Source organism: Macrosteles quadrilineatus, unplaced genomic scaffold, assembly GCF_028750875.1.
Source record: "Macrosteles quadrilineatus isolate MER2022 unplaced genomic scaffold, UCM_ALF_1.0 Scaffold_1__1_contigs__length_201487025, whole genome shotgun sequence".
NCBI lineage: Eukaryota > Metazoa > Arthropoda > Insecta > Hemiptera > Cicadellidae > Macrosteles > Macrosteles quadrilineatus.
In genome coordinates, this window is record NW_026542594.1 from 191543883 (window position 1) to 191571229 (window position 27347).

Consider the following 27347-nt stretch of genomic DNA (forward strand, 5'->3'; position numbering starts at 1 on the left):
CATAAATTATGTACTACAAGTTGTTGTTTGTTGTGTCTTTTGCAATTATTATAAACAACAGATTATATACAACAATTCCCATATGAATGTTTATAAATCTATATGTACTACAGCAATCACATTTTTGAAAAATGTATTTCATACACCTAGAAAGGAAAGGTGGTTCTAACCCCTAAACATTTTTGGATATAGTTTGGGGATCGAACCAGTCTCCCTGACGTCCGTGACGTTAACTACTAGGTTACCAGTACGTATATTCTTCATTTTACAATTTATTTTGTAAAATAATTTAAGTATAGATATATGATGGTACTAAGACCGAACTTCCCATCATCAATTACACTAACAACGCACACAAATTACACAAGACATCGCGGGGCGGTTTAGTTGTGGTCAAGTGGTTAGCCGCATTTCCACCCTCGTTTGCGCCCCAACCCTTCCAGAGGCATTCAAATATTTGCGTACATTTCCACGAAATATGTCCGCGAAGAATTTCATAAAAAAGTCCCCTCGTCGGTCGATTGCCACGAGAATTTCAGCATCATTTCAACTCCACTTGGTAAATGTTTGCATTTCGATTAGCTTTGTTTACAGTTCATTTTCAACGTTTGGAATGTTATGGACGTGTTTGCGTTTAAAGTTAAATCATGCTGGGTGGGTAATGTTTAGGGTGCTATCTCACCTGAAAAATCCTTTGGATGAATTAGAAATTGGGGTTGGTTTGGAAAATGTGTTTATAATAAATTGATTTGAATATTGTATCCAAAGTTCATCCAAACAGATTATTTACTAAAACACTTCCTATGGGGATTTTGGATTTGTGAAAATCGTGTAATATTTTAGTTACGTACTTTTCATACAGCAAACACAATATTTTGTGGACTATGCAATAGCAAAGTTAAAAAATTACGATTGGTACTATAGAATACTGTAAATAAAAATAAAAAAAATTATCCATCTGTGTCCTCCCTTATTGCAAACGCAAAGCTTGAGTATAACTGCAATAAGCATTTTATACATATATTCCAACCCCGTACGAAGGACGGGTACTCTGCTAGTGAGATTATATAACCTATTATATTATATTATAATATTATATTATATCAGATTATGTGCTAGTATTATAATAATGATAAACGCAAAATAATTTCATTAACGATACGGTTTTCCATTTTTCATCGGAATTATTTTCTTCGCCGAAATCGGTTAACAAAGAGAACATTTACAGCTTAAGTCCTCAACTTCAACTGATTATTGTTTAACCATACGTATAACTAAGAACGACTTTAAATTAGCAATGCTTGTGTTTTAAATGGCAGTTGTTTCGTGTTATGACAAAATAGTATATATGATTTCTATGTTCTGTGACTTTTCTTCAGAAAAAATATAGATTTGATTTCAACAATTACGAACAGACGTTACTGTGTTTTGGATACATTACGTATTACTCCTTCTGAAATGCTTTTGCATTCCAACTCATCCAAATATCGAAAGAGTATTCGTTGTAGCAAAATATAAAATGTTACTCAATGATTAGCACAAATATTTTTACAAAACTATATAACACATTTTATCGTTACTACTTTCTTTGTAATAGTCGTTCAAAAATTAACCGCTAATTTCTTTAACTTAAGCTGATTTTTTGTACCCTTGGGACAAGTGCAAAAGAAGAAAAAGAAGAAAGGAAGAAATAAGGACTTTTATAAAAGGTAAAATATAAAAGAACTTCCTTTCATGTTTTATGGTTATGGACAAAACTAGTTTGTATTCCTACGTGCATTTTTGATCCATTAACGCTATTACTGAATTTTCAGCAGACCCTTTCATGTTGACAGGCTAATATCATCTGCCTTCAATTACGGTCAATTAAGGTCCATCAATTATCAATGGCTGTCATGCATGTATGACTCCCCCCTCCACACCGCAAATGGACAATAGAATATCTCAATCAACCGTGTGAAGTACTGTGTGGATATGTTTTGTGTGTTAAATAAATGTGGGTAGTTGAAAACGTCATCGAAGGATGAGTTTACTGATTAAAATATTGTTGAATTTTACGTCATGAAAAATGTTTTTCGTATAAATATGCATATAAAATTGTACATACATCTTCCATATACCACACTTCCCCATCTTTCAGTCATAAAAAAATTCTTCAGATAAAATAGAAGATTTTGGAAACAAACAGCAATACGCAACTACTTTTCTCATTCATTTCGTGATTCAAACCACCATGATTTCCACCTCCTAATATAATGGTACGTTTCACCTCTAACTTTCCTTGGTTATTATTAATTTCAGAATTAGCAGAGCGATTCACAAAGGTACGATTGCCAAGAGAATGTTTAGAATGTTAACTTTGACGAGAAGCAAGACAAAGTACTCTCTTGGGACTGGTAAGAGTGTAGACGTACAGAAACTTAGGTGTTTAAGAAGATAAGAACTTTGAATGTTGTTTTGGAAATTTTGTCTCTTAAAATTATGTAAGTTAAAATATGTTCTAAAACAAAACTTTAATCGATTAAATGGTATAGTTTATGACTTCATCTTGTGTGTTTTGTAATTGTTTTATTTAATTTACAACTTCAAAATGTTTAAATTGCGAGAACAAAAGATATCCAGGCACAAATGAACTTAAAACTTACTTTCGTGTACAATAAATTTATAAAAAATTCGTATTATTTTAAAACAAAATGAAACAAAATACTGTCGTGTATAAACATTTTACCGTTAAAATTATATTATTTTATTTACGTGACTTATTAAAGCAATTAATGTTGTCTGTGTATTAAATTCCAAAACACTTCCAAAATGTTTGTATTTTATTTCGGAATTATGTTTCATAAAATCATGTTACTTGCTAGAGGACTAAATTTCCAAAACGAAAAATCCAATTGAGGCTAAAATGAGTATTTTCTTTCAAACCTAAAATATATTATTTGTTCATTCACCAATTAAAAGCATACATTTCACTTTTCTAAAATTACACTAAAATCAAATACCCACCCCCTTACGTAATAATTTGCACCACTAGATTCTACGTAAAACTAGCATTATGGTTGATTAAATCTTTCAACAATGTCAGATTAAATCAGAACATCTCTGTACATTAAAGCGACTTATCCAGCACATCTATCCAGACGCTTAACACATCACAAAGATACATTAAACTGAACACAGGGATCTGTTGGTGAAGTTTAAGGGATGGAGCGTCACTTGCACACAGAGGAACAAAGGAAGCAAATAGTACCTCTCAAAGTAACATTAGGGGATGTGCAAACAGCTGGTGTGAGATTTAAAGACACTGATGGATTTACAACACGTTTTGTTGCCATAAATTATTCAAGTTTTTATAGATAAAAAAGAATTTTTGTAGTAGTAGTATTTTTTCAGGTCGGTAGGGTCTAGCCTGGAATTTTTTCACCTTACTTCAGGTTAGGTTTAGGTTATTAAATTCATTGATGATTAGTGCGATTTGAACCCGAAACCTCAGGGACGAAAGTCACGCCCACTAGACTAGCTCACTAGCAAAGTATATCTTACTGACACCATACACTTACATGCGCTGTTGCTGTGCACATTGGAGATATTTTAGGTTTTGAGAGTGAGCTGGTCTAGTGGTTGAGCGCGGGGCTTAGTTCCAAAGATCCCGGGTTCAAATTCCGTCAATCACCAATAGATTTTATCAACGTGATATCGCAACCGTCAATGTGTTAATACAGTTATAGGGGGAAAAACAACTAACAAAAACGTTAGGTAATCTCTTTCTTATACTTTGGGACTTTAGATGGTAACAGCAGTATGATGATTTAACAGCACAATAAAATCTCAAGCAACACGTGTAGGGTATAACTATTGAATTAATGAACTAGACTATTTACGAAAAACACTAAGTAAAATACTATATTCCATCCAATAAATTTAACTCAATTTGGTAGCAAAATAGCACTATTTATGTCACAAATATATTGATATCTTGTAATGATTATAATTTTATTTTTCAATACACAGATAATTTTAATTCAATTTTGTGAGGTGAGTAAACAGTGGATTAATAGAATAAAAAGTTGAATTTAAAATTCACCTTAAAGTGATTTTTAAAAGACATTTGTGATAATTTCGAATACATTCCTATCAATATCCAATTTATCACGTGGAACGCCTCAGTTCCCTCCAAGAAATCTTTCCCAGCTGTTGTAGTAATTTCTTTGTTGCATTTCCTCCCTTCCCCTGGACCTTAAGGGTGGTGGAGACTGATATAAATCAAAAGCCCCCTCGGCCAGCAGCGTCCAGTTTTAATAACACTAACCATTATTTCAACCGGTCAAGAATCCCATTATGTTAACATCCTTCCCCCAAAGTCTCAGAAACCAGAAGAATATTGCAACATTGCGATCGTTCTAGTAATTGCTTTTTCATCACTGGATCGTTACCAAGATTGTTTTTCATAAAATATTTGTTACATTTTCAAATAATAAGCAAATTAGTTCAGTTGAATTAATCGCATACGTTTAATGTAAACAGAAAAACTAATACAAACAAAACAAATGCAATAACAGGTTATCATTAATTCACATACACATATTGGCATTTTCAAACAATAGGTAAATTAGATTGTTCAGTTGAATCAAACTCACACTTTTAATGTAAACAGAAAAACTAATACAAACAAAACAAATTCAAAATAACGGGTGATCATTAATTCTCATAAACATATGGTCCTAAGTTATTACATCTGTTAAACACATTGATATTTAATTTAGTTATTCATTAGTTTTACTGCGTGATTTTGTTTGGAACAATTTAGAATAAATAAGGATTTCAGATTCTGAAGTCTATATGGAAATGACCTATAGTGTTAAAATCATAATTTGTATGTGCCTCCCATAGAGAATGCTATAATTAATAGTCGATTATTCGAGTGGCTAGAGTGCTAACTTCAAATCTGAAGGCTCCTAGTTCAATCCCACGTGAATCCGATTATAGACTCAAATGTCGTCTGTCTATAGAAACAAGACAAGGGCTTATTATTTTACTTTTCTCCTACAAAAACATTAAAATACTAATGGTGTTAGAAACCAAAATAAATGTATCAAAGCTATTTTTATTTATTTTGTCATCCTATGAATGATAGAGGCATCCTTTGTCTTGTTGTGGCTATCTTATATAGTTGTGATATAGATTACAATAAGTTGCCCTTTTAAGGATTCATGGTAAACAAATTGAAAATGAGAAGTTAAACTTTGTTTTCCAACATACTCTGTTTTTTAACGCAATTAAACTTAATTACTTTCCATCCAAAAATTTGCAAAAATTATAGCTTATTAGGGAAATAAGTCTACTTCACAGTTATTATAGTGCTTGCCTTCAAATGTCAAGGTCGCTGGTTCGAATCCAAGCGATATCGTTTCCTGACTCAAATGCCATTTGTCGTTGCACTATGAAATCAATGATGCTATACTGTAAAACAAAAAGGTCGACGTTTGATATGTAGTAACAAGACCAGGGTTTGGACCGTTCCCTTCCAAAACGTAACAAATGTCACTGGCGTATATAAATACAAATAAAACAAATAATTCAAGACGAGAACACTTTAATACTTTTCAATGAAATGGCGACCATACAAAGTAGGTATTTTAAGCCAAGTATGAATGGAGATGAGTGTAGGATGAGTGGCGCGATCTTGTAATCTTGTTAGTGACTAAGGCCGACATTATTTCTTAGCCATAGCTGTTAATTAATCGCCCATTTACAGCTAATGGCAACTACAGGACCTACAGTTTATAGTGGAATCCGAACCACATTTTTGCCTTTGTATATACGAATTGGTCTAATTATCAGGATAGTACTGCGGATAGTCGTAGTACTCACTCATGCGGACGTTAATCCACACCAGGGAGTATCGCATCCACAGTGCATGCCTATAAATATCCACAATTCGTAACCCTGTATTAGCTGGATTACAGGACGTCGAATCTTTCATAAATATAACTACAGTGCAAAAATATTGAATATAACCCTTATCTTGTTTGCAAAACATGCATTGCAATCTTTTATAGTTTATTAAGGCAAATTGATACAACATTCCGTGTAGAAGAAGCCATTTCACAGCAGACATCAGGTACAAATTACGGCCAATTTCTACCTACAATGTACACAGTAATCTAGTATATGCGTGTTCAGTGCATATAACACTGATTCTGACTATAATCTCGGAATATTCTGATTGCGAAAGTTGCTAAACTAAATTATATATTTGAGTTCTATTTTATCATTTGATGTGTAAATAGTTTCATTTATTTCACAAGAAAATGGTGTTAAAGACAAAAATGTTCGTACAAATACATTATTTTAGAGTCTTCTATATTAATATATTGTTTGTATACATAACCTTTGTGAATAGTGTTTATTAAACTAATTATAAGTTTTTTCACTAACTATCATATTATATTGTTCGGGGCTGGCCGCATACAATATGTTATTAAATCTACCTAATTACACTTTAGTTTTTGTTTTTTTTTGTCCCACCTTCACCTTTTACGACGCCAGACACTAGTCCAGAACGGTTTTACATTTTAATTTGGGTTAGTCTATCGGGTTGTGGTATTATTGGATAGATAAAATCCATTAGTGATTGGCGGGATTCGAACTAATGATCTCAGAAACCGAAACCCCGCGCTCTACCCCTAAACCAACTAGCTCCCCACCATTGACTTTTAGCGTAATGTATTTTACTAAAGAAGTACATAGACTATAGCATTGTTTTTTGTACTAATTATTTATTTTATATTTTAAGGAAATAAATCAAGTTGGAACTTATCAATTCAACGTTCAATAACTCAACAACCCTCATCACACAGCCTCTAGATAAGCGAGGACTAGCGAGACTTATAAATTGCCGTTTTGGAGATGATACTCCTGAAAAATGACTTCTGGTATTAAACCCTGACAAGACAAAGTTATAAGATTACACTCGGAGGAGAGTTTCACGTAAGTGAGGGGATGAACGTGGGTGGAGGGGGGGTAGAGGGGTGTGAGAGGGAAAAACTAACGGTAACGTATACGCTTTACTCCTTAACCTGAAAGTAAATAACTAATTTGTGTTCATACTGTTATACTGTTAATACTGTTCTATGAAATAGCGACCATACAAAGTAGGTATTTTAAGCCAAGTATGAATGGAGATGAGTGTAGGATGAGTGGCGCGATCTTGTAGTCTTGTTAGTGACTAAGGCCGACATTCCTTAGACACAGCTGTTAATTAATAGCCCATACAGCTAATGGCAACTAAGGGACCTACAGTTTATAGTGGAATCCGAACCACATTTTTGCCTTGGTAATTACGAATTGGTCTAATTATCAGGATAGAACTGCGGATAGTCGTAGTACTCACTAGTGCGGACGTTAATCCACACCAGGGAGTATCGCATCCACAGTGCATGCCTATAAATATCCACAATTCGTGACTTCCTAGTAGCTGGATTACAGGACGACTCAATAGTCTTAGAACTACGGTACCTTAAACATTTAATTACTCTTTTCGAAACAATGTGTCCTATATACGTAAGAAATGTAAATATATTTTAGGTTATTCACAGCTGAAAACATATATAACATGATTCATACACGCATTACATTGATTTTAACCTTAACATAAGCAAATAGGATAATTAAAAGGATCCAATTTAATTAGTAAAAAAATAATAAACAAGTTTTCAATTCTAACTAATTTAAAATAACCCAACATAACCTAACCAATAACAATTTATCAAAATAATCTAAGTGGAAAACTTGAGTGTAAAATATTTAATGAAGTGTATAATAACATTTAACTTAGACTAATAGTAAGAAATCAAGTTTTTTACTAAATCATCGTCCATACCTATCCTAATTTAATTAACACTTAATATAGTTGCATTTAGCCAACAGCCCAAAAGGTCATAAAAACATAGTAAAGAATAATACTGTAAAAAGTGTTTTATGAAAACTAGCTTAACCTAATTGTATTAACACCTATAGTATATGTCCATTTTGAGCTGGTTAAAGATATTTTGAGCCTGGAAGAATTTCAATATAGGATTTATCCTTTACAATTTAATACCTGGATGTCTCAATAATTTTAGAGATGAAATACTTATTAGAGGAGAAAAGACAACAAATCTTAAGCGATGTTTTCAAAGCAATTACACAACGCTATACATTTAATGAACACAAAACCACAAAACACTTGAACTGAGCAAAAAGAGTGGTAACTATATCAATCAGCTGTTCTACATAGAATGCTGTAACTATATCAATCAGCTGTTCTACATAGAATGCTGTCCAAGTAGTCTTGGCTGCATGGTTAAGTCTGGATCATACCCAGACTCGTTTGTCTACAGATAATCTGACTTAATTAATACTCGAGCAACAGACCGGCAAATATGCTGGCAAGATTTATTGTGGTCAAGAATATTTAACTGTTTCGTCCGTCGCTTTTGAAGTGGTTGAATTTAATTTGCCAATTGACAATCGACTCACACATTATATTGAAATAAAGATTAGCTGGTCATAGTGTTTGCCTGACAATTAGAAGGTCACGGGTTCGATCCTATTTTAGTAGGTTTTTAATGTTTTGGAAGAAAGATCCAGCTGTTAATGATGCCTCGGCTTTAATTAAATGGTCCTGACTTGATATAGCTGAACTAAGTGAGTAACTGGGCTGATGTTAGATAATTTAATTTGATTCGAAACCGTTATGTTCCCCTAAATGCGTACCTAGTCCCAAAAGCGTTGGTAAAGATAATGATGAATAAACAGAAGTAAATGTTAGGTAACTTTTAGCTACTGTATATTATAATTATACTCTGGGCAGTCTTAAAAACAAAAACAAATCCACCGTATGTTTCTTACCTAATTCACTCAATAGTATGTTCGTTCATCAAGTTTTTATTTGACATCCTTTTAGGGATATACGATAAACTAGAACTGTATAAATTTGAATTCGTATAGCAAATAAATACAATTGTAGCTCATTTAAGATTAATTTTGTATAATCACGAATTTATATTAGCAAGGAATGTTTACAGATGAGAAAATCGTAAAATTATTTGCCATCTCGTCTAAGCTATGGGATTCACTGTTACTGATATCAAGGACAATTTTAATAATCAAACAGTTGACAAAATACAATTTAACACAACAAAATATGAACTAATCTTCTTAACAAACAAAACTAAATTGAAACTAAATTCAATTTTCAAAAATATTAACACATGAACTTTGATTTAAATGCATACTAAAAAAACTTTGAAAGTAGCTATTGAGGTTCTAACAAAGTGACTAGGCTTATAAAGAAATAGTATGACAGCCTTAACTAATTCCTGGTTACAATGTTTAGAAAAGTTTTAAAATATTATACTTTAATGGTTAAACATTTTTTTGTAAAACTGAATATTATATCAAATATAGACTGACTACAATACTGTGGCTAGATCATACAAAACAGTTAAGTAAAATTTACCATCATGTCCGCGTACAGTCCAGTCTACTCTACCGGCGTGACTCACTCTCATAATACTTCAGCGAGGTTTACTAGCTACAGTACTTTCAGTACCTGATACTTAGCCTAATCTTGATAAACTAGATACATCCTAAGCTACAAAGTATAAAGCACACTGTTTTAAGTCCAGCTTAGCTTAGCCTAATTTATATTTAAATTTGTTTACGCTAAGGGAGGAAGACGAAACAACTGTATTGTCTTAGAAATGTTATAATCCATACATTCTATGCAATTAATGAATATTATAGTCTTATATAAGATAATTAGTACCATTACCGAGTTAAAAGTGTAATAAAAAACCGACGAATCGATCTGATATTAATATTTTTTTACATATTATCAAACATTGACCACGAAAATAAATGATTTTTTTCAGATTCTTCGCAAAAAAATGTAGACAGTGATTTTTAGGTTTAAGGTTTAACTCAAAGATCCGTACATAACACAATTATAGAGAAAGTATTAAATTAGACACTGTGCTATTTAAAGAGATTAGTCGTCTGCCTATTGGTTCTGATGATTATTGGAGTGTCCAATCGAAATCGATCACCACCTACCATCTTTTATATGTATCTACCGTCTTATGAGTAAACAGTATAAGTGTAAATATATTACAAGTGTTATTTGACGTATTTTTTTTTACTTTCAGGTTAAAATGATGTATAGAACAAAAAACTTCCAAACCAGAGTAATCGTTAAGTTTGGACGGTTTCTCGTGAATTGGACCGATGTTAAGGGTTGTAAGAAGCGCCCGGGGCGTGAGGGATGATCAGGTTAGTTGATTGACTTCCACCCCCCCCCTCCCACCAACACACACACACACACACGTGCGTGTATACACAATAATCACGAATCAAAGGCCCTGGACAGTGGGCCTCCCTTTGTTCTCTATTTTCTATTGCGTTACTTGCTCACCTTTTGTGTACTTGGAACGTATACATAGCAGATAACGCTGGAATTAGTGCGGGGTTTCCAAAATAAAAGGGTTTAAAAATAGTATTAATGTTGGTATAGTTTTGCTGGTTGTAAAACTATTCGTTGTTTTACTGGAAATAAATGTGAAATTTCTATATGAGCAGATTGATTAAAGCAACTCATCAATCAGGAATACAATATAAATCGTAACTTAGGTGTGAAATAAAATGAAATGTAATGTAACAGAACCGTAGTAATATAAATTATTCAAAAACTAGGAACGTTTTTAAACATAACAGTATTGCTTATGTACCCTTGTAATACCCTTGTAATAAAGTACCCTGATTGTAATATATTGAAAATTGAACCCTATCCAATTAGTTTTGTTAACGTTTGTTTTTTCAGAGGTGTTTGTAGCAAAATAGTATCGACCGGTGCAATTAAAAAAAATACACATTTTGTTCACTTAACCTAAAATCGACTATTTGTTTGAATAAGCTTATGTATCAATACATATTTTTTAACAGTTTAATTGTTCGTGGGTGTTTTTTGTTGTGTTGTTGTTTTTTGCCAATTTTATCAAAATGGATTACAGATACCCTGTAAAATAAGTCACTTTAATTAAAAGTAATCAAATCATAAAGAAAATACAGCCGTCACCTTATAACATATTGGAAAAGAAACACTAATCAATCACTGTAACAAAGTCTCTTCCACCCTTCGGTGTAATATCTTTTGACGACCTTTTAGTCAAACATTAACACGTGTTTTAATCCTACCAAGGTGTTAATAGAAGGGGAGGTTTCGCCTTAACAGATGCTAGAGGGGATGAATAAAAGAGGGCGTTAACTATAGCAAGGGTCACGATAGGATGATTCATAAATCACACTGTGCTACACTTTTACTTAGCACGGTTAAGGAAAATTATTATAAAAGTCTCAGTGAAATACAATTTTTTAGAAAGGCTGACAAAGTAGTTGTTAAATAATCCCCTACCAATAGTTTTCCCTAATTCTTAAGTATTCTAAAGTAGTTGGTGATTCTACATCATCCCCATTGAGTATGGATGGACTTATGTCTTAGTAATTGCTTTTAATCAATCAAAAATACTATAGCTAAAATACTGTTATGCATTTTTGTGAAATGACTACAATTTTTTCACATACAATTGTGGAGAATCAAACCAATTTGTATGGAATGAGGTGTTATTGAAATTATAAATGATAATAAAATAATAATCACCAAACAAATAAAATATGAATTTAAGTTAGTACTTTCCTGTTAAAGGGAACATTTATTATTCTCGATGATTTTTAATCGATATATCGATATTTTTCTTTCCCTTTACGATACATTACAAATTGACAACTATCTTGTTTAGGCTAAAATCAAGTCTATTATGGATTAAAACTGTTATAAGCTGACCTAACACAACCATCCAAACTTGCTGTACTATTTTAAAAATTCCTTTTGATTACAGAAAAGGCATGTGGGGAATATTAAACGGAATTTTTTAATGTTACAGCAAGTTTGGTTAGTTTTGTTAGGTTGGTTTGGAACGGTTTCATTTCAATATTTTTTTTTATACTGAACACTATTTATTTATCGTAGTTGTCAGCTGATAGGTTTCAATTTGTTAATATTGATATATCGATTGAAAATCATCGATAATAATGAATGTTCCCTTTAACAGAAAAGTACCTTTATGTTATTCGTAGTCTTACTTGTTAACAATTTTTATGGTCCTTCGAGCCGGATCGAATTTAAATATTCAAAAATACATCCAAGCTTTAACGACTTAAACAAATCTTGATATATATAAATAGCATAATTTAGTAATTTATAGTAATTCATGTGATAAAAATGTCACAATTTAAAAAATATAAATATTCATAGTTTCGTTCGCAGTTCAAAGAAATTTCAACAATTTTCCTACGAATCTGAAGGTAAATGTGGTGTGTGTATGGTTCCCCATAAGCTAGTTCTTCAATGTTGATTTTAAGACACAAATTGTGAAGACGATATAATATGAAAGTAACGAAAACACAACCCCAACCCTCCTCATAATCGATATTTTTATTGGAAATACTGTTATAAAGTGCATTTTATATTAAAACTGCAAAACCGTTCCAAAAATTCCAATCCACATTTCCCTTTGCAGTAAACGTTTATTAAAACTGTCCCCTCGGTCGTTCGTACTGTTCGTCGTTTGTATGTTGTAATTTGCTACATTTTGACGCAATAACATCGTCGGTGCATACGATGTGGATTCTGTGAGTTTTAATGTCCAATATGTCCAAAACGAGGATTCCAAACGAGAAAACAACGTGAAAGGTTTAATTTCAGTATCATTCACAACTTTCGTGGCGAGTCTGTGAGTTATGAATCCTTCCTTGTTGGTAGGAATAGTTTGGGATGAATGCAACTTTTATCCAACTGTTTGAATCACTTACGTCAATTATTAGTCAAACCTATAAAGAAAAATCATAATGTATTCTAATTTATTTTCACTGTTTACAAAACGAACGAAGTAAATTTTTAAATTAAATTGCCAAAATTCAGTTAAAGATTTTTAGTGGGTATCCCAAATCCTTAGTTTTAAATTATTTGTTGTCCAGTAGCAGTTTTTTTTTATTTTTTTATTTACTGTTATTATAGAAGACATGTTGTATCGTAATTTTGTTATGTTCTATGTTTCTTTTCGTCTAAAGATTCGGATCAGAAAAGCTTTTAACCGATTTGCTTTCAGTAATGAAAAATGACCACCATAATCATTGAAAAAAAAAACAACTATTTTTTACAGAATTCAAGTTTTGCCTAATAAGGCCTTTTATTAGCAGGCTTGCATCATCAGTCAGTCATTATAAGGCTGAGATATCACTGCAGAATTAATACAAGTGACTATTTTCGGACATTTTCTTAAGAGTGTTCAGTCCCACCTCATTTACTGCAGATCAAACGCTGAAGCTCTAGATAAAAGACCACCATCGTATGCTTCTCTGTGTTTGTGTGTGTGTGTGTGTTCTTGTGTGCGTGTGTTAACAATTTATTCTTTGTTTGAAGTTCATTGTTGGTGATGGTGAGTTAATGTTGTTCAAAGGTTTATTGCGGACATTTTCCATCACGAATGTAAAAAAAACAATACACAACGTTTCGGGATCTGGAATCTGATCCCGTCTTCAGGTGAAAAAACTTAACTAACACATTACAACTAACAATACACAAACGCCCAACCTAAGTTGGAATACACTACCGAGGGTAGTAGTCAAAAAATATGCACTGTATAGCAGTCAAGTCATGATACAACATGCAATTAATAACAAATCACAAAACACTATAATCTATAAAAGGTTTACGTACAAAAAACTCACACAATGGAACACTAACAACACCGTACGCTATGACTCCACCAATGAGACTGAACCAACATGGCTGACCAATCGGAAACACGGAGACAACAGAAATGGCTTCCGGTCCCTGGAAAAGTAAAACCAACAAAATGGCGGAGCGATGTACGATGCCGCAAGATGGGTGTTAATTATGTTTATTCATATCACGAGTTTTACTACGAGTTAACATAACGTGCGAATTTTGAGGAGAACTCGTTATTTCCCTATTTATTGAACAATTAAGTTCCCTATCCTTTAGTTCCTTGTTCAAAATGGGTAGCCAAAATGGCCTTATTTCAACCGATGACTGACTGATTGGTTGGTCTGCTAATTTAATGTATGAGGCTTCAATGAGTTTACGTTTGAAAAAAAACGTACGGTGTTGTTAGTGTTCCATTGTGTGAGTTTTTTGTACGTAAACCTTTTATAGATTATAGTGTTTTGTGATTTGTTATTAATTGCATGTTGTATCATGACTTGACTGCTATACAGTGCATATTTTTTGACTACTACCCTCGGTAGTGTATTCCAACTTAGGTTGGGCGTTTGTGTATTGTTAGTTGTAATGTGTTAGTTAAGTTTTTTCACCTGAAGACGGGATCAGATTCCAGATCCCGAAACGTTGTGTATTGTTTTTTTTACATTCGTGATGGAAAATGTCCGCAATAAACCTTTGAACAACAACAATTTATTGTTGGAACTAAACAATGGAGAAATTAATGAGAGACGTCCACCACCAGGGCTTTTTGTACCACTTGTTTGGGAGTTCTGTAAATACTTGCCATTTAGCTCATAATTGAAACTCTCTATCACTCGCTGGCCAGAAGCGTTTGCAGCAGTGAGATATGTGCTGGCCAATGTTTAGGGTAACCTTTTAAATTGTTTTTCATTATAGGTACTGCAATGTATGTAAAGGTGTCTTCGTGCGTTGTTAATTTGTATTACGTACACAAAATATATTTGTTATTTTTCGGATAGCTGCCTTTAACATAGTTTTATAATTGAGAACAATTTCAATATAAAAAGTATGATAATATTGTTTATGCACAAATTAATTAATATTTACACTGTAATTCCCTAATACACGTTTAATTGATTCAAACCCTTAATTTTGTATAGTTTATTTTTAGTATTGAAAGCGAATTGCACTTTACAAGTAAGAAGGTTCTTGCAATTCTTTAGAATAATATCCAAAACAAATTTACGCAATGTTACTTTTAATTATAACCAAGTACGGTTAACTAAGTACAATACTCTGTTAATACGTGTTTTAACAGATGAATTACCCTTACACAGATGAATTAAACAGCATGTAATAGTTGTTAAAAAGAACAAGTACCAAAGATAATAAATATGACTTACAAAATTGAATTACCTTATAACTGAAGGGGTTTGTTATCATTTAAGAAAAAGCCCATATAATAATCAGGGAACCTAATTAATTTTAAGTAATATCGTCTCAGTGTTTATTGTATGTATTGTGTTTGTATAAAACGATGTTTTTTATTATAAATACTGCAATGTATGTAAAGGTGTCTTTGTGCGTTGTTAATTCGTATTACGTACACAAAATATAGTTGTTATGTTATGCCAAAGTGTTTAAATTTAAATGCATTTTAAATTTATGTTTTCATCGGATTGTTGCCTTCAACATAGTTTTCTTATTGCGAACAATTATATAAATAGTATGATAATATTGTTAATGCTCAAATTAATTAATATTTACCCTGAAAGTCCGTACACGTTTCCCTTATACACGTTTAATTGATTTAAAACATCAATTTTCGTTTCTTTAAATATTGAAAGTGGATTTTCCTTTACAAGTAAGAAGGTTCTCGCAATTCTTTAGAATATATCCAAAACAAATTTACGCAATGTTACTTTTAATTAAAATCAAGTACAATTAACAAAAATTAGCATGTATTACTCCATAATCTGTTAATACGTTTTCTAATCTCCCTTCCATAGACGAATTAAACATCTTGTAATAGTAGTTAAAAAGAACAAGTACCAAAAATAATAAACATGACTTACATTATTGAATTACCTTATAACTGAATGGGTTTGTTATCATTTAAGAAAAAGCCCATATAATAATCAGGGAACTTATTTCATTATAAGTAATGTCTCAGTGTTTATTGTAAGTATTGTGTTTGTATAGAGCAATGTTTTGAACTCGTTGGTATTTTGATGATTGTTTTCTTATATGACCATTTTTAATTTACTTAAATGTAATTAAAACTATGTATGTGTGTTCCTTTAACATAACATGTCAGTTTCAGACTTTCTAAGATAATACACAAATATAAGAGTAGACATCGATAACTTAACGATAAAATGTTATTATTTATCATTAACTAGTCTGCGTTTTGAAGCTCCATAGCATCATTCTGTTGTTTAAATTGGCTTGATTATTTTTTACTTGTATAACCTTTTACCAGTCAAGTCAATTTTCAAGCTAATTTATTATTTAATAAGTTTTTCCATAACTTATCAAATAATAACTTAACCATTAGAGTGTTTTGTTCAATAGGAGTATCAAAAAGTATACTGACCTTTTACCGAATCCAGAAGGAGAATAAGCACCAAAATCATCCACATACGGTGACGGTAACCACATCCGGTATGTATGATCCACATCCGATTATCGTGATCACTTCCGGAAACTGACGTCATCATCCGGTTTGTATCCGAACTTTAGTCTTTGATGACGTCATTTTTGAGTCTTTTTACCACCAACGGAATAATTCACTCGCTGTCATCATTGGAACTGTTTTTACTTCAAACTGTTGAGGGAGTATTTCGAAATTAATTGAAGACAACAAAGCTTAAAAACGATTGAAATAACAATAACTCAACAATCATTCTACACTCATTCTTCACTCATATTTGGGTTAAAATACGCACATAGTGGCGTCCCCATTTTAAATAATTGATATAACGATGGGAAAGTAGAGATCATACTTTGTATATCTTATTTGTTCAACAAACGGAAACAAAACCCCTACTTAAATGAATAAACATGTTTTAGTTTTGTGATTTATTGTATTATAACCATTGCACAGTTCAAATCGGTTTAGATAGGTACACGACAGTAAACAATATAAATATATAAGTAAGTTTAATTAAATGAATGAAAAATTGCAAACCATTTTTAATCCAACTTAAATATTCTAAACAGTAGAGAAAATGTTCTACTATATGGTCCTTAAGACGTATTCCAACATTTAATTACTTTTCCCCTCATTATTTGAACTTCTAAACCAGTATGTTTTACTACAATAAAATTACTATATAAATTCACTACTAAACTGAACCTATATAATTGTATCCACTAATTTATCCATATATCGGCGTACTTAAAAATGTGTGAATGGAAAAATCTGTTGCAATTTATTCTAGTTTTATAAAGCAAAGTATGTTTAATTTTATTTCCTCCACCGTCAATTTGACTACAAAAAAATAATTTTTAACATAATTTCCCATATGTTTTTTTTTCATAAATTTATTCATCGAAACCCCATTATTCAAACATACCAGATGGACAGTTCACTATGACATTGATACTACTCGACCACGTGACCACACGACGCGAGCGACGCGATGACGTCACGACAGGTACGCGACGCGACGCCGGACTATCACAGACTGGGCGTCGCGTCGCGCGCCTCACGCCTGGCGCAGGTGTGGACGCCACCCCACCTAGCGCACACCTATGTAACTACACTTGCTACAGTTTGAGTTTGTTCGTAGATATATGAGTGGTGATCGTTTTGAATTGTGCTTGTTTGATTTGAACAATTCTACGAATCCATTTTAGCACGTCGTTCATGAGTTGAAAACAGATGTTTTACCTCCACTGAAGAAACGTATTTTATTCTAGGTATTCTGGACGTGGGCCTACACTGTAAAACCTTAAACCACAATTATATGTACCCATATAAATACAATAAAATCATGAAGTAAATTTATGCGTTTATATGTTTTAAGCATTAAAATTTGAAAAAAGCAAATTTTAATTTTTAAACCCCATTACTCTCTGTTCCTATGACCCGATCTTGCTGGTTTGTAAATTATTCAAGTTTATCCTGTCGTACGCATTCATGAAAGATTTGATCAAAATGGGATCATAACTACTCAATCATTCGTGTTCACCTACACATACATGTATTAACAATCCGATCGACTCGTGTTTTGGACTCTGAGGACATAAAAATGAAACAGTGTTTCGGTCCCGGTTCTAGGTCGTGATACATACAGTAATAGCTTTTCTTTAGGGGGAATTTACTCAAATTTTTTATAGTAAAAATGCATGTTTTATTTATTACATACAATTTAAAACGTTAACATACCTTAGGTGGTAAAAATAGATAACATGGTTAAATGTAAGATTGAATCTAATAGCTTGGGTAAATAATGTTATAGTCAACATTGAATTAATATTTTTTATGATCCTAACATAGCTGGTTACTTTTAGTATCATTATAGTCTTATTGAGTGTAAATCGAGAGTAAAAATATTAAAATTTTTCCATCATTTCATATTATTTTCAATTTTAATTAATTTTCCTAAAGCTAACAACGTTTCACATTTTGAAAACAACATGAAATACCATAGCTAACAGATCTGCAATAATCACGGTACAAACGTACAACAATCTGCATAACTACACAGATCTGTCAGGTGTCACGTGGTGTGGGGGGAAGGGGGGAAAGGGAGGGAAACTCCCAGACAATATCCCCAGAGACTCAACTCGCTGGTCACGTTCGAGCGATCCCCCTGGCTGTTCTCTTTAGCTTCACCACCCCCTTTTGTTCACTTGTCGAATACCTTTCGTATACCTGTCGAAATGTCCAGTAAATTTTTAGCGATCATTACTTATATTTTTGTAATGCTTGTTATTAATGTACTTTTTATCTTTGATGGTTTTTTTTTAATTTGTCGTATTTTGGAGATCCTACGGTGATTATCCTGGTAGTTTTGGATCACTCTCTTTTTTAAAAGTCACTGCAAGACGGTGGCTATGATACAAACCTATAAAATAATACGTACAGCAAACTTTTTCGATCTACCTGCATGCAAACGCACTTAATTTTTTAAGCACAATTAATTTCCCCACCTGATATTTTGTCTCTGGAAATTCCCGTTACGGTCCTTGGTAGCGTTACTTATTCAATGGAAATAAATGAATACATTGATGCAGACTATGAATCATCTTGTTATTTGGCTACATGGTTAAATAACGTTAACTTCAGTCGTGTGACTTTCAATTTTAAAACAAAACTTTACCCTTAAGGTAATCTGCATATTTTATCGAACCTAAAGTGAAAATCCTACAAGAGCAGGTGATTGTCGGGTTATTTGAGAAATAAATCCGCAAGAATGATGATGATCGGTGAAAGAAAGGGAGAACATCCCCCGATACGTGACTGGGGTGGGAATGGCCGAGAAAAGTTTTGAAGTGGAGGGGGGAAAGAGGAAAGGGATCTTAAGACTGTCCTTGAAAGCGAATGACCTTTGCACCATGTATCGGTTAGAAAAAGTTGTGTGTATGTAATATGTCAAATAATCTACACAAAAGATCTGATTAAACAGGAAAAGACCAATTATGATATTAATTACATAAACTTTAGAAGTATTACACATACTAATTCGTCAGGATGTTAATTTTGGTGTGGGGAGAATGTATTAAGTTCACAGTTTGTGCAAGTGATATTCAATCGCGAAATTCATAAACATTTACTATTTACTATTAAAACTGATTGAAAAAATAAATTAGTAGGTAAGATATATTAGTTAGTGTGGCCCATAATATTTTATACTCGTGTCAAAGGTGTTCATAAGCCCTCTATGGTTCCCGGCCTCGGACGGACCTTCGATTTAGTAATTAACTAAAGTTAATTAATTATTGTCACTGCCATTTTCAATTCACTACGCAACAGTTTTTTAGCTTGTTGTAATGTGCTCGTCAAACAATAATAAACTATCAATAATTATGACTCAACAATTGAACAAAAAATTTACTTCATTTTACATTTTTATTTGAATTTTTTGTGTCAAAGAAAACGTTGTAAATACTATCAACTCATCAATCTAAATGTTTAATACTTCGTTGTCTTCTCATATGATAAGCTTATAAAAATGTCGGGATCTATAATGAATTTTGCCACTTGGTTAGTGAAAAATTGTATTTGAAACCATATGCTGACTTTGTTTATTCATCAGCACCATTATAATCTGTTTGTTCTTTAATTTTATTGTGTACATCATGTTGTGATGAAGGCGTACCTAGGCAATCTTGACACAGAGTCTATATTGCGTTCTGTTTGCTGCAGGCGTAGACGGTTTGAAGTCCGACTGTGTATAAATTTATTGGTCAAATCTTTAAATTTTAAAAACTTCTTCCAAAATTTTAAAGAGAACATTTTTAAGTTAAGACCGTATTACACGGTAGAGTAAATTTCCCTTCACCACTTTACCTTCATACAGGGTGTGATGTAAGTAGGTATAAATAAATGATGCAATAGTTTTATGGGTCAAAATAAAAAAAATGTAAATCAATTTTTCAAAATCGTCAAGATATCAACAATATTTGTAAGTCTTTGTCCTTATTTTAAATAATTAAATTTTGAGCGTTTTCTAGATTGTTATGGCATTTGGTATATGCTATAACATATCAATGGGCTGTTTGTTGAAAATAGTTGTTACAAAATATGTTGTTGTTGCGAAATGGGCTATTTCAATTTCAAATGGATAATTTTATGAACACATGTAAAGATAATTTGTATTTGAATATCTTAAAAGTTGCGTCATATATGAATTTTAGCGGATGGTGTTTTTAGCCTCTGAGGACATCGAAGGAAGTTAAATCGGTCTTGGTTCGGGGACTTCGGTCCAAAAGGTCCCGCGTTCAAATCCCGCCAAATCACCAATGGATTTTATCTAAGTGATAATGCCGCAACCCCTATGTCTAGCCTGAAGTAATGTGAAAAACAATCCCAGGCTCGTGCCTAGCGTCCTAGGACGAAAAAAAGGTCTTACCATGAGACCTACGGTAACAGCTTATTCCCTGTATGAACAAATATTCAGTTCTCAAGTTTGCTGGTTCCCAACTGTTTCCTAATTCCCTCCACTTCTCGGCTCTCTTCCCCTTCGGTCACGTTTCCTTAAGGATCCTCCACATGCAGTTGGAACGTGCGGTTAGGGTAATTAACTTACAGGTTATTTGAACAAAACTTGCCACGGCACACAGTTCAGGAGGCCCGTAATAAAAATGCGGCGAACCTCTTGTATGCCACAGATAGACTAATAGCTAGTGTTCAATAGCTCTGTCATGGACGTTCAAATCATAGCGTTCATCGATGACTATAGTCTGAGTGATGGAACCTGTCTCACAGAGGCCCTGACTAGTCCTAGGTCTTTCTTCTCCACTATAGTCTGAGTGATGGAACCAGTCTCCTGGCCCTCCGTCTACCTGGGGCTGGCCAAACAGACTAGGCACTGACTTTTCCTAGGTCTTTCTTCTCCACTATAGTCTGAGTGATGGAACCTGTCTCCTGGCCCTCCCTCTACCTGGGACTGGACAAACAGACTAGGCACTGACGTTTCCTAGGTCTTTCTTCTCCACTATAGTCTGAGTGATGGAACCTGTCTCCTGGCCCTCCGTCTACCTGGGGCTGGCCAAACAGACTAGGCACTGACTTTTCCTAGGTCTTTCTTCTCCACTATAGTCTGAGTGATGGAACCTGTCTCCTGGCCCTCCCTCTACCTGGGGCTGGCCAAACATATTAGGCCCTGACTAGTCCCAGGTCTTTCTTCTCCACTATAGTCTGAGTGATGGAACCTGTCTTCTCTACCCTCCCTTTATCTGAAGACTGGACAATGGTTTCGGGCTAGGCAAGCTCCAGCTGATGAATGGTGGAGAGACAGGTTCCATCATACAGACTATAGCGTGCGATAATACTGTACCGTGACCGAGTGGCACGGAACCACCGCATGTGTTCACGTTTAGATAACTAAATGTTTTCTTTGGACAATCTGGTTTTGTAGTGAAAATCCCTCTACGTGAAAAGCTGTTCAATACTTTTTCTAAACAGTTCGTGTCTGTAATGTCTGAATGAAGCTTTGAATATACAGTAATGTTAATTATATATTTAACTTTGTAGAAAATAATTTCTTAAAATTATATTAAAATGTTTCCTGCATCATTTTAAACAATTTTCAAGGGGCAAAATTCATTGTTCCATTGTTTTACACGTTACAGAAATAGGAAAATGTCATGTTTACTTCGTGCTTATAGGACTAAATAATAATAATACGATAGGTTACGTGCGATTTAACCGTCTTCAGACTTTTAATTAGGCTGTGGTGACTAGTTTCGGGTACATGGACCCATTTTCAAACCCATTAAGTTAAGCTAAGTTAAACTCAACTAAATCCATGAACCGCAAAAACACGTCAAGAGAATAACATGTATTAAAGTGCCAACACCAAGGTGGATTTGAAGTGTTTGAAAGATCAATTGACCAATCGTACGCCAATTGAACATTTTGATAAAGCTTTCAGATTTGCCTGTTTTGGATTTTTCCACGTTGTTTAGCCAACTTAAAAAATCGCATTTTGTAACAAATACAAATCTTTTTGCAACTATAACTTGCTCTTTGTTACTACGATCAAGACAAAAATCGTGAAATATAACCTTAACTAGAAATAAATAGCTTGACCTAACGTTTATGGACCCAATTAATCTTTGGACTAATAGCTAATACTGCATATTAATAGAAAAAGTACATGTTTTGACAATTTCTCACTTATAAAACTCTAAGAAAATCTACCACCGACGAATCTTACAAATTAAATACATTTAGAACATCATTTTATGGACATGTTTTAAAAGTAATGGCAAAACATGTTTTTGAACACATTATTGTATGAATACTATGCCAACCCTGTATACAGATCTTTTGACTACTGTTTTGTGTAAGCTAAGCAATCAATGTGCCACAGTTTTGCAAAGTATGTATTTAATAAAGCACTTGTTATATCACTTGTTGATCATTACATAAAGGTTTGATAAAAAACAGGATAGTTAATGAACATTTATTTTATCACATTTATACATTTGATACATCAATTAGTGCAAATAACTCTTGATGTAGCTCCACAGCTTGAATGTCAGAAAGTAAAACAGTTCAAAGACAACTAAGATATTGAAACCGTTAAAAACAGCAACAATACCGATAGCATACGCCATGAATTGAGTCATGCTGTTGGTAGCGATTCGGATCTTGGAGTCGTAGAATTCATTTCGTTCGAAGTTGAAAGTAAAAAAAGAATTAATTTTTCTATCCCAGTATTTTCTTTTTTTGGTTACTTTAAAATCATAAGTTACAGAATTGCAATCAGGCAAGCAACCACATTCACATTTCATTGAATTAAAACAGTCTCCAATGCAAACCTTTACAGAACTGTTGTGTCTAGGCAAGTAATACGGGACACAGCCACACATCTGAAGTGCACAGTTCACTTTACATTCTGTCTCACAGTTCACATGACTGTAATGTTTAAACATTGACAGCTGATTCTCATGCGTAAAATAACATCCTCTTACAGAAGGAACATACTGCTCAAGGCCTTCTTCAGAAGTCACTAGGGTAGGAGTTATAGATATTTGTTTATGGATGTTGTCTTCTATTGCAATATGTTTTTCAAAGGTGAAAGGAATTTCTACTGGGTTGTGTATGGACATTAAACCTCGTTTTTTCAAATCTAAGCAAGGTTCAGCATTTTCGGTTTTGGCTGAAAAAAACAAAATCAATAGTATGATTTGTGTAAATTGGCGTCGTATGAACGGCGTAGTTTGCTCTGTAATAAATCATACTAGGGGTCGTCCTGTGGTCGAAACTCGACCAAAAATAATTAATGTACAGACTTCTCTATTTTCTCCCCACACTGTAAATAACACATGTGATTTGAATTTCTTCCATTTGTTTTGATTTTCTGTTTACATTTTGTTGTTATTTCGTCACCATCATGGCAACCCATATGCTCCATGTTAATTTTTTGAAGTTTTCAAATTAATTTTTTGTGCTTATTTGTTAGCCTATTTTAATTTTTAGAGGCATTCTGCACATCTACAGGAAAATATCTTTCCAACAGTATGCGTAGATTTTCTCTGCGATGCACACGACCTGAGAAAAAAGGTTTTAAAGAAACATGCTTGCCTATTAATATATAGATTGTCCAAAGTCCAACTTTTTCCTTGGTAAAGATTATTAGAGCTTAAGTTATGAATAGAATAATTTATCGCAGGCAAAGAACCAATCACGTTTTCTTTGTAAATATCTTCGTGATGGAGACCATTGATAGTAAAACACAAACCCGAGGAAGATACAAACTTTTGACAATCATTTTCATCGCATCCGTTCTTGGAATTAGAATGATCTTGGCGTATGCCCTGGTTTATGTCAAAATCATCAAGTTTGAAACTATTTGTAAGGTAGGTAAAATATTGGTTTATTGGTATTGAACGATTAATATGATAACGATAATTTGCCCATGGAACAGAATACACAGGTGCTGGAGAACAGATCGACGAAGAAACGGCAAGAGACGTCACCTCTTCAAAGCTACATCCTTCAATGAATGTACAATTGTGATTATTGAGGCACATGAAACATTTCTCCATAAGCCCCGTGTAGTTGTACTTGATGTCAAGAGAAAGTGGAAAACAAAAGGTTACCGCGGGAAATGGAATCTCATTGACATAGGTTACGTTACTTGAAGTTATTTTGACAGCAGGAGAGTTTTGCCAACCATCATACTCTATCTTGATGAGAGTTGAACTTGCTAATACAGCGAGAATGTGAACAAACAACCACAAGCAAGTATGAAACCAAGACTGGTTCTTCCCTACGAGAAACTTCATGCCTGGTAGACTCAATGACTGAATCAACTCTTGAAAGTATGTGTGCGGGAAACAGTCTGTATCATAAAGTGAACGATTACACTCGTGTGTAGAAACCTTACTAGTTTGCTCAACAACTTCAGATTCAACTTGCCTTGTAGATTGAGGTTCAGCAGGGTTGTGCGACTGCAGGGCTTTCAAGCTTGACATTTCTGTTTTCATAGAATCTTCAAGTTGAATTATTCTTCTGTTTTGCTCATCTATGGAATCTTTAAGAACTTGAGTTACATTTCTCGTGATCACTTCGATCAAATCCTTTTGGTCTTGGAATACTTTAGATTCTGGTGCGATTTCCATTTTTAGAAATCTTTGAAAATCTACTCTGATGCAACTTAATTAGAACTCTCTTGAATCACCACAATATGTTATTTCTTTGAAACTAACTCGTTGTTTTCAGAAGGGAACTTTTTACTCCATTATGATACACATGCTAGACTACGTCCTTCTATTCAATAATTAGGGTTTCTGATTATAACCACACCTAGTTCAATTATCGTCAGCATTGCGTGTATTTTATGAACCCCTGCATCAGCAAACCTGCAGACTGAGAAATTACCATTAGCTCGATTAGATTTTAACTAAAATTGCTTCCTTCGTATCTAAATATACAGAATGTTTTTCACGCAGCATTTAAAAGGACCGGGGGGAACATTTTAACGACAGAACAATTATGTGTTAATATCCCCGTTTTCTTTACTTCATTGCCGGTCAGCTCAAATATTTGTGATAATATCATTATTTTTCACTGTCTGTTAGCTATATACATTTTTCTAGGGGTATAACTTTCAAAATTACCCATCATTATTGTAGGCCCTCATGTCTAAGAAGGTTGCCGCAACCAGATTTCAAACATCTCAAGTGGTTTAAAAGTTTAGGGGGGTTCAAGTTACTTTTCAGCCATCCTGATGAAACTAACAAGGAACACGAACTTTTGAGAAAACCATAAGTCACACCCCTATCAATCGCAGACTTGAATGAAAGGCCTCGATGTGAAACTTAACAAAATAATATCAGTTTTTCAATAGACCTTTTTCAATTGAATCACATTTAAAAATATATTTTACGACTAAAAAATATATGAAAAGTGTAATTTCACTATTTAAAAAGGCTTCATCGAAATGATTATTTTTCAACCAATTATTTTACTATATTTAAATATCATAAGTAAATATTTCCGTTACATTTTAGACATTGTTCTCATCTGAACAGGTTTGATCACAATGTGCCCATAGTGTCTAGTTTCTTCACAAAAAAGATAACTTAAATCAGCTGATTTCCAATCTGTTTCCCCGTCTATAATCGTCACCTCCACTAGTGGCGGACCAGCTGTAGTAAATTAGGGAGAGGACGACGTAAATTTAGAGAGGAAGGGTCTCGGCCTTTAATTATGGAAAGGTATTGAGAAATAAATCACCGTCCCTTTACATACAACCCTTCGCCAAATTAAATTCATGAAATGTAATTAAAATCTTTATTTATAAAGTTTTTTCACAGGTGAAAGTTTTCGGTAAACAAAGATGTTGTTAAAAGGGTGTGATGCTTTGGAGAATTATTTTGTGATTTGAAGATACCATAAAAGTACGTTTCATTCTTCAATTATTTGACAAAGAGTGTAAATATTTCAAATGAGGTACTTTTCGCTTGGGGTTATATTAGCTAAGAAATGCGTGGTAAAATTGTCTTGGTTCAAAGACTACTTTTATGGTAATTTCTTTTAAGAACATGTTAGTATGCTTGTCAAGGATTGAAAGAACTGTTGAAAACTCCATTCTATTCCATTCCATTCTATTTTTTCCTTGTAAACATTTAGCTAACTACACACTACCCCAATCTCGTGGTAAATTTTAACTGTCTTCTTTTATTCTATTCAAAACCATGTACAGAATAAATTGTAACAATGTATGCAATGTTTAACATAGAATATGTACAGAACTTAAGCTCTGGTATTATCTTATTTCTTCCGGCTTTTACCTGGTTTCTAGTTCAGCTCTGTTTTCTTTGTTATTCTAGCCAAAGAAAGTAACTCATGTTTAAGTGATTTCTTGAGGTCGCTAGGCATTAATTTGCTTACTGCACATCATCACATTTCAGATATTACTAGATTAGAAATCACTTGCAATACAAGTTTTAATGGTATTACTTAGGGTATGAGCTTTTTTCCTTATTCCCTTATTCCTTGACCTTATATTCCCTTATTATATGACCTTATTCAAATAAATAACTAAATCCAGTGTAACCAAAGTGATTTAAGTTAGTTTCCTTACGAAAGAACACTTACATTATGGATTGTTTTCTCAAAGTATTCGATAGTAAAAAAACATTATCTTTAGATATATGAAAGTATTTATCCTATACATTCTACACTATTTTTTTATCAATTTAAATTGGTATTATTTACATTCACAACCAACGCATATTTTCCATCCTGTCTCAGTACAGCCAATGTCATTCGTCCCTCAGCCAATCTGAAGCCCTTCTGACAATGTCATACAATATTTAGCCCAAAGCTCCCTCTGCGATAGCGTCCGTCCCCTGA

The 27347-nt window shown here is 33.3% G+C and overlaps 1 protein-coding gene across 1 annotated transcript in view; it reads right to left on the minus strand.

The window, feature by feature from the left end:
- Nucleotides 1–17482, minus strand: part of LOC128992754 (roundabout homolog 2-like) — a 90351-nt gene extending 72869 nt beyond the window's left edge. The window contains exons 1-2 of the mRNA XM_054416490.1: nucleotides 17383–17482; nucleotides 16401–16631 (exon numbers count right to left, since the gene is read on the minus strand). Of these exons, the coding sequence (XP_054272465.1) occupies nucleotides 16401–16524 (124 nt within the window). The 5' untranslated portion in view covers nucleotides 16525–16631; nucleotides 17383–17482. The remainder of the gene's footprint in view (nucleotides 1–16400; nucleotides 16632–17382) is intronic.
- Nucleotides 17483–27347: the final 9865 nt, after the last annotated feature.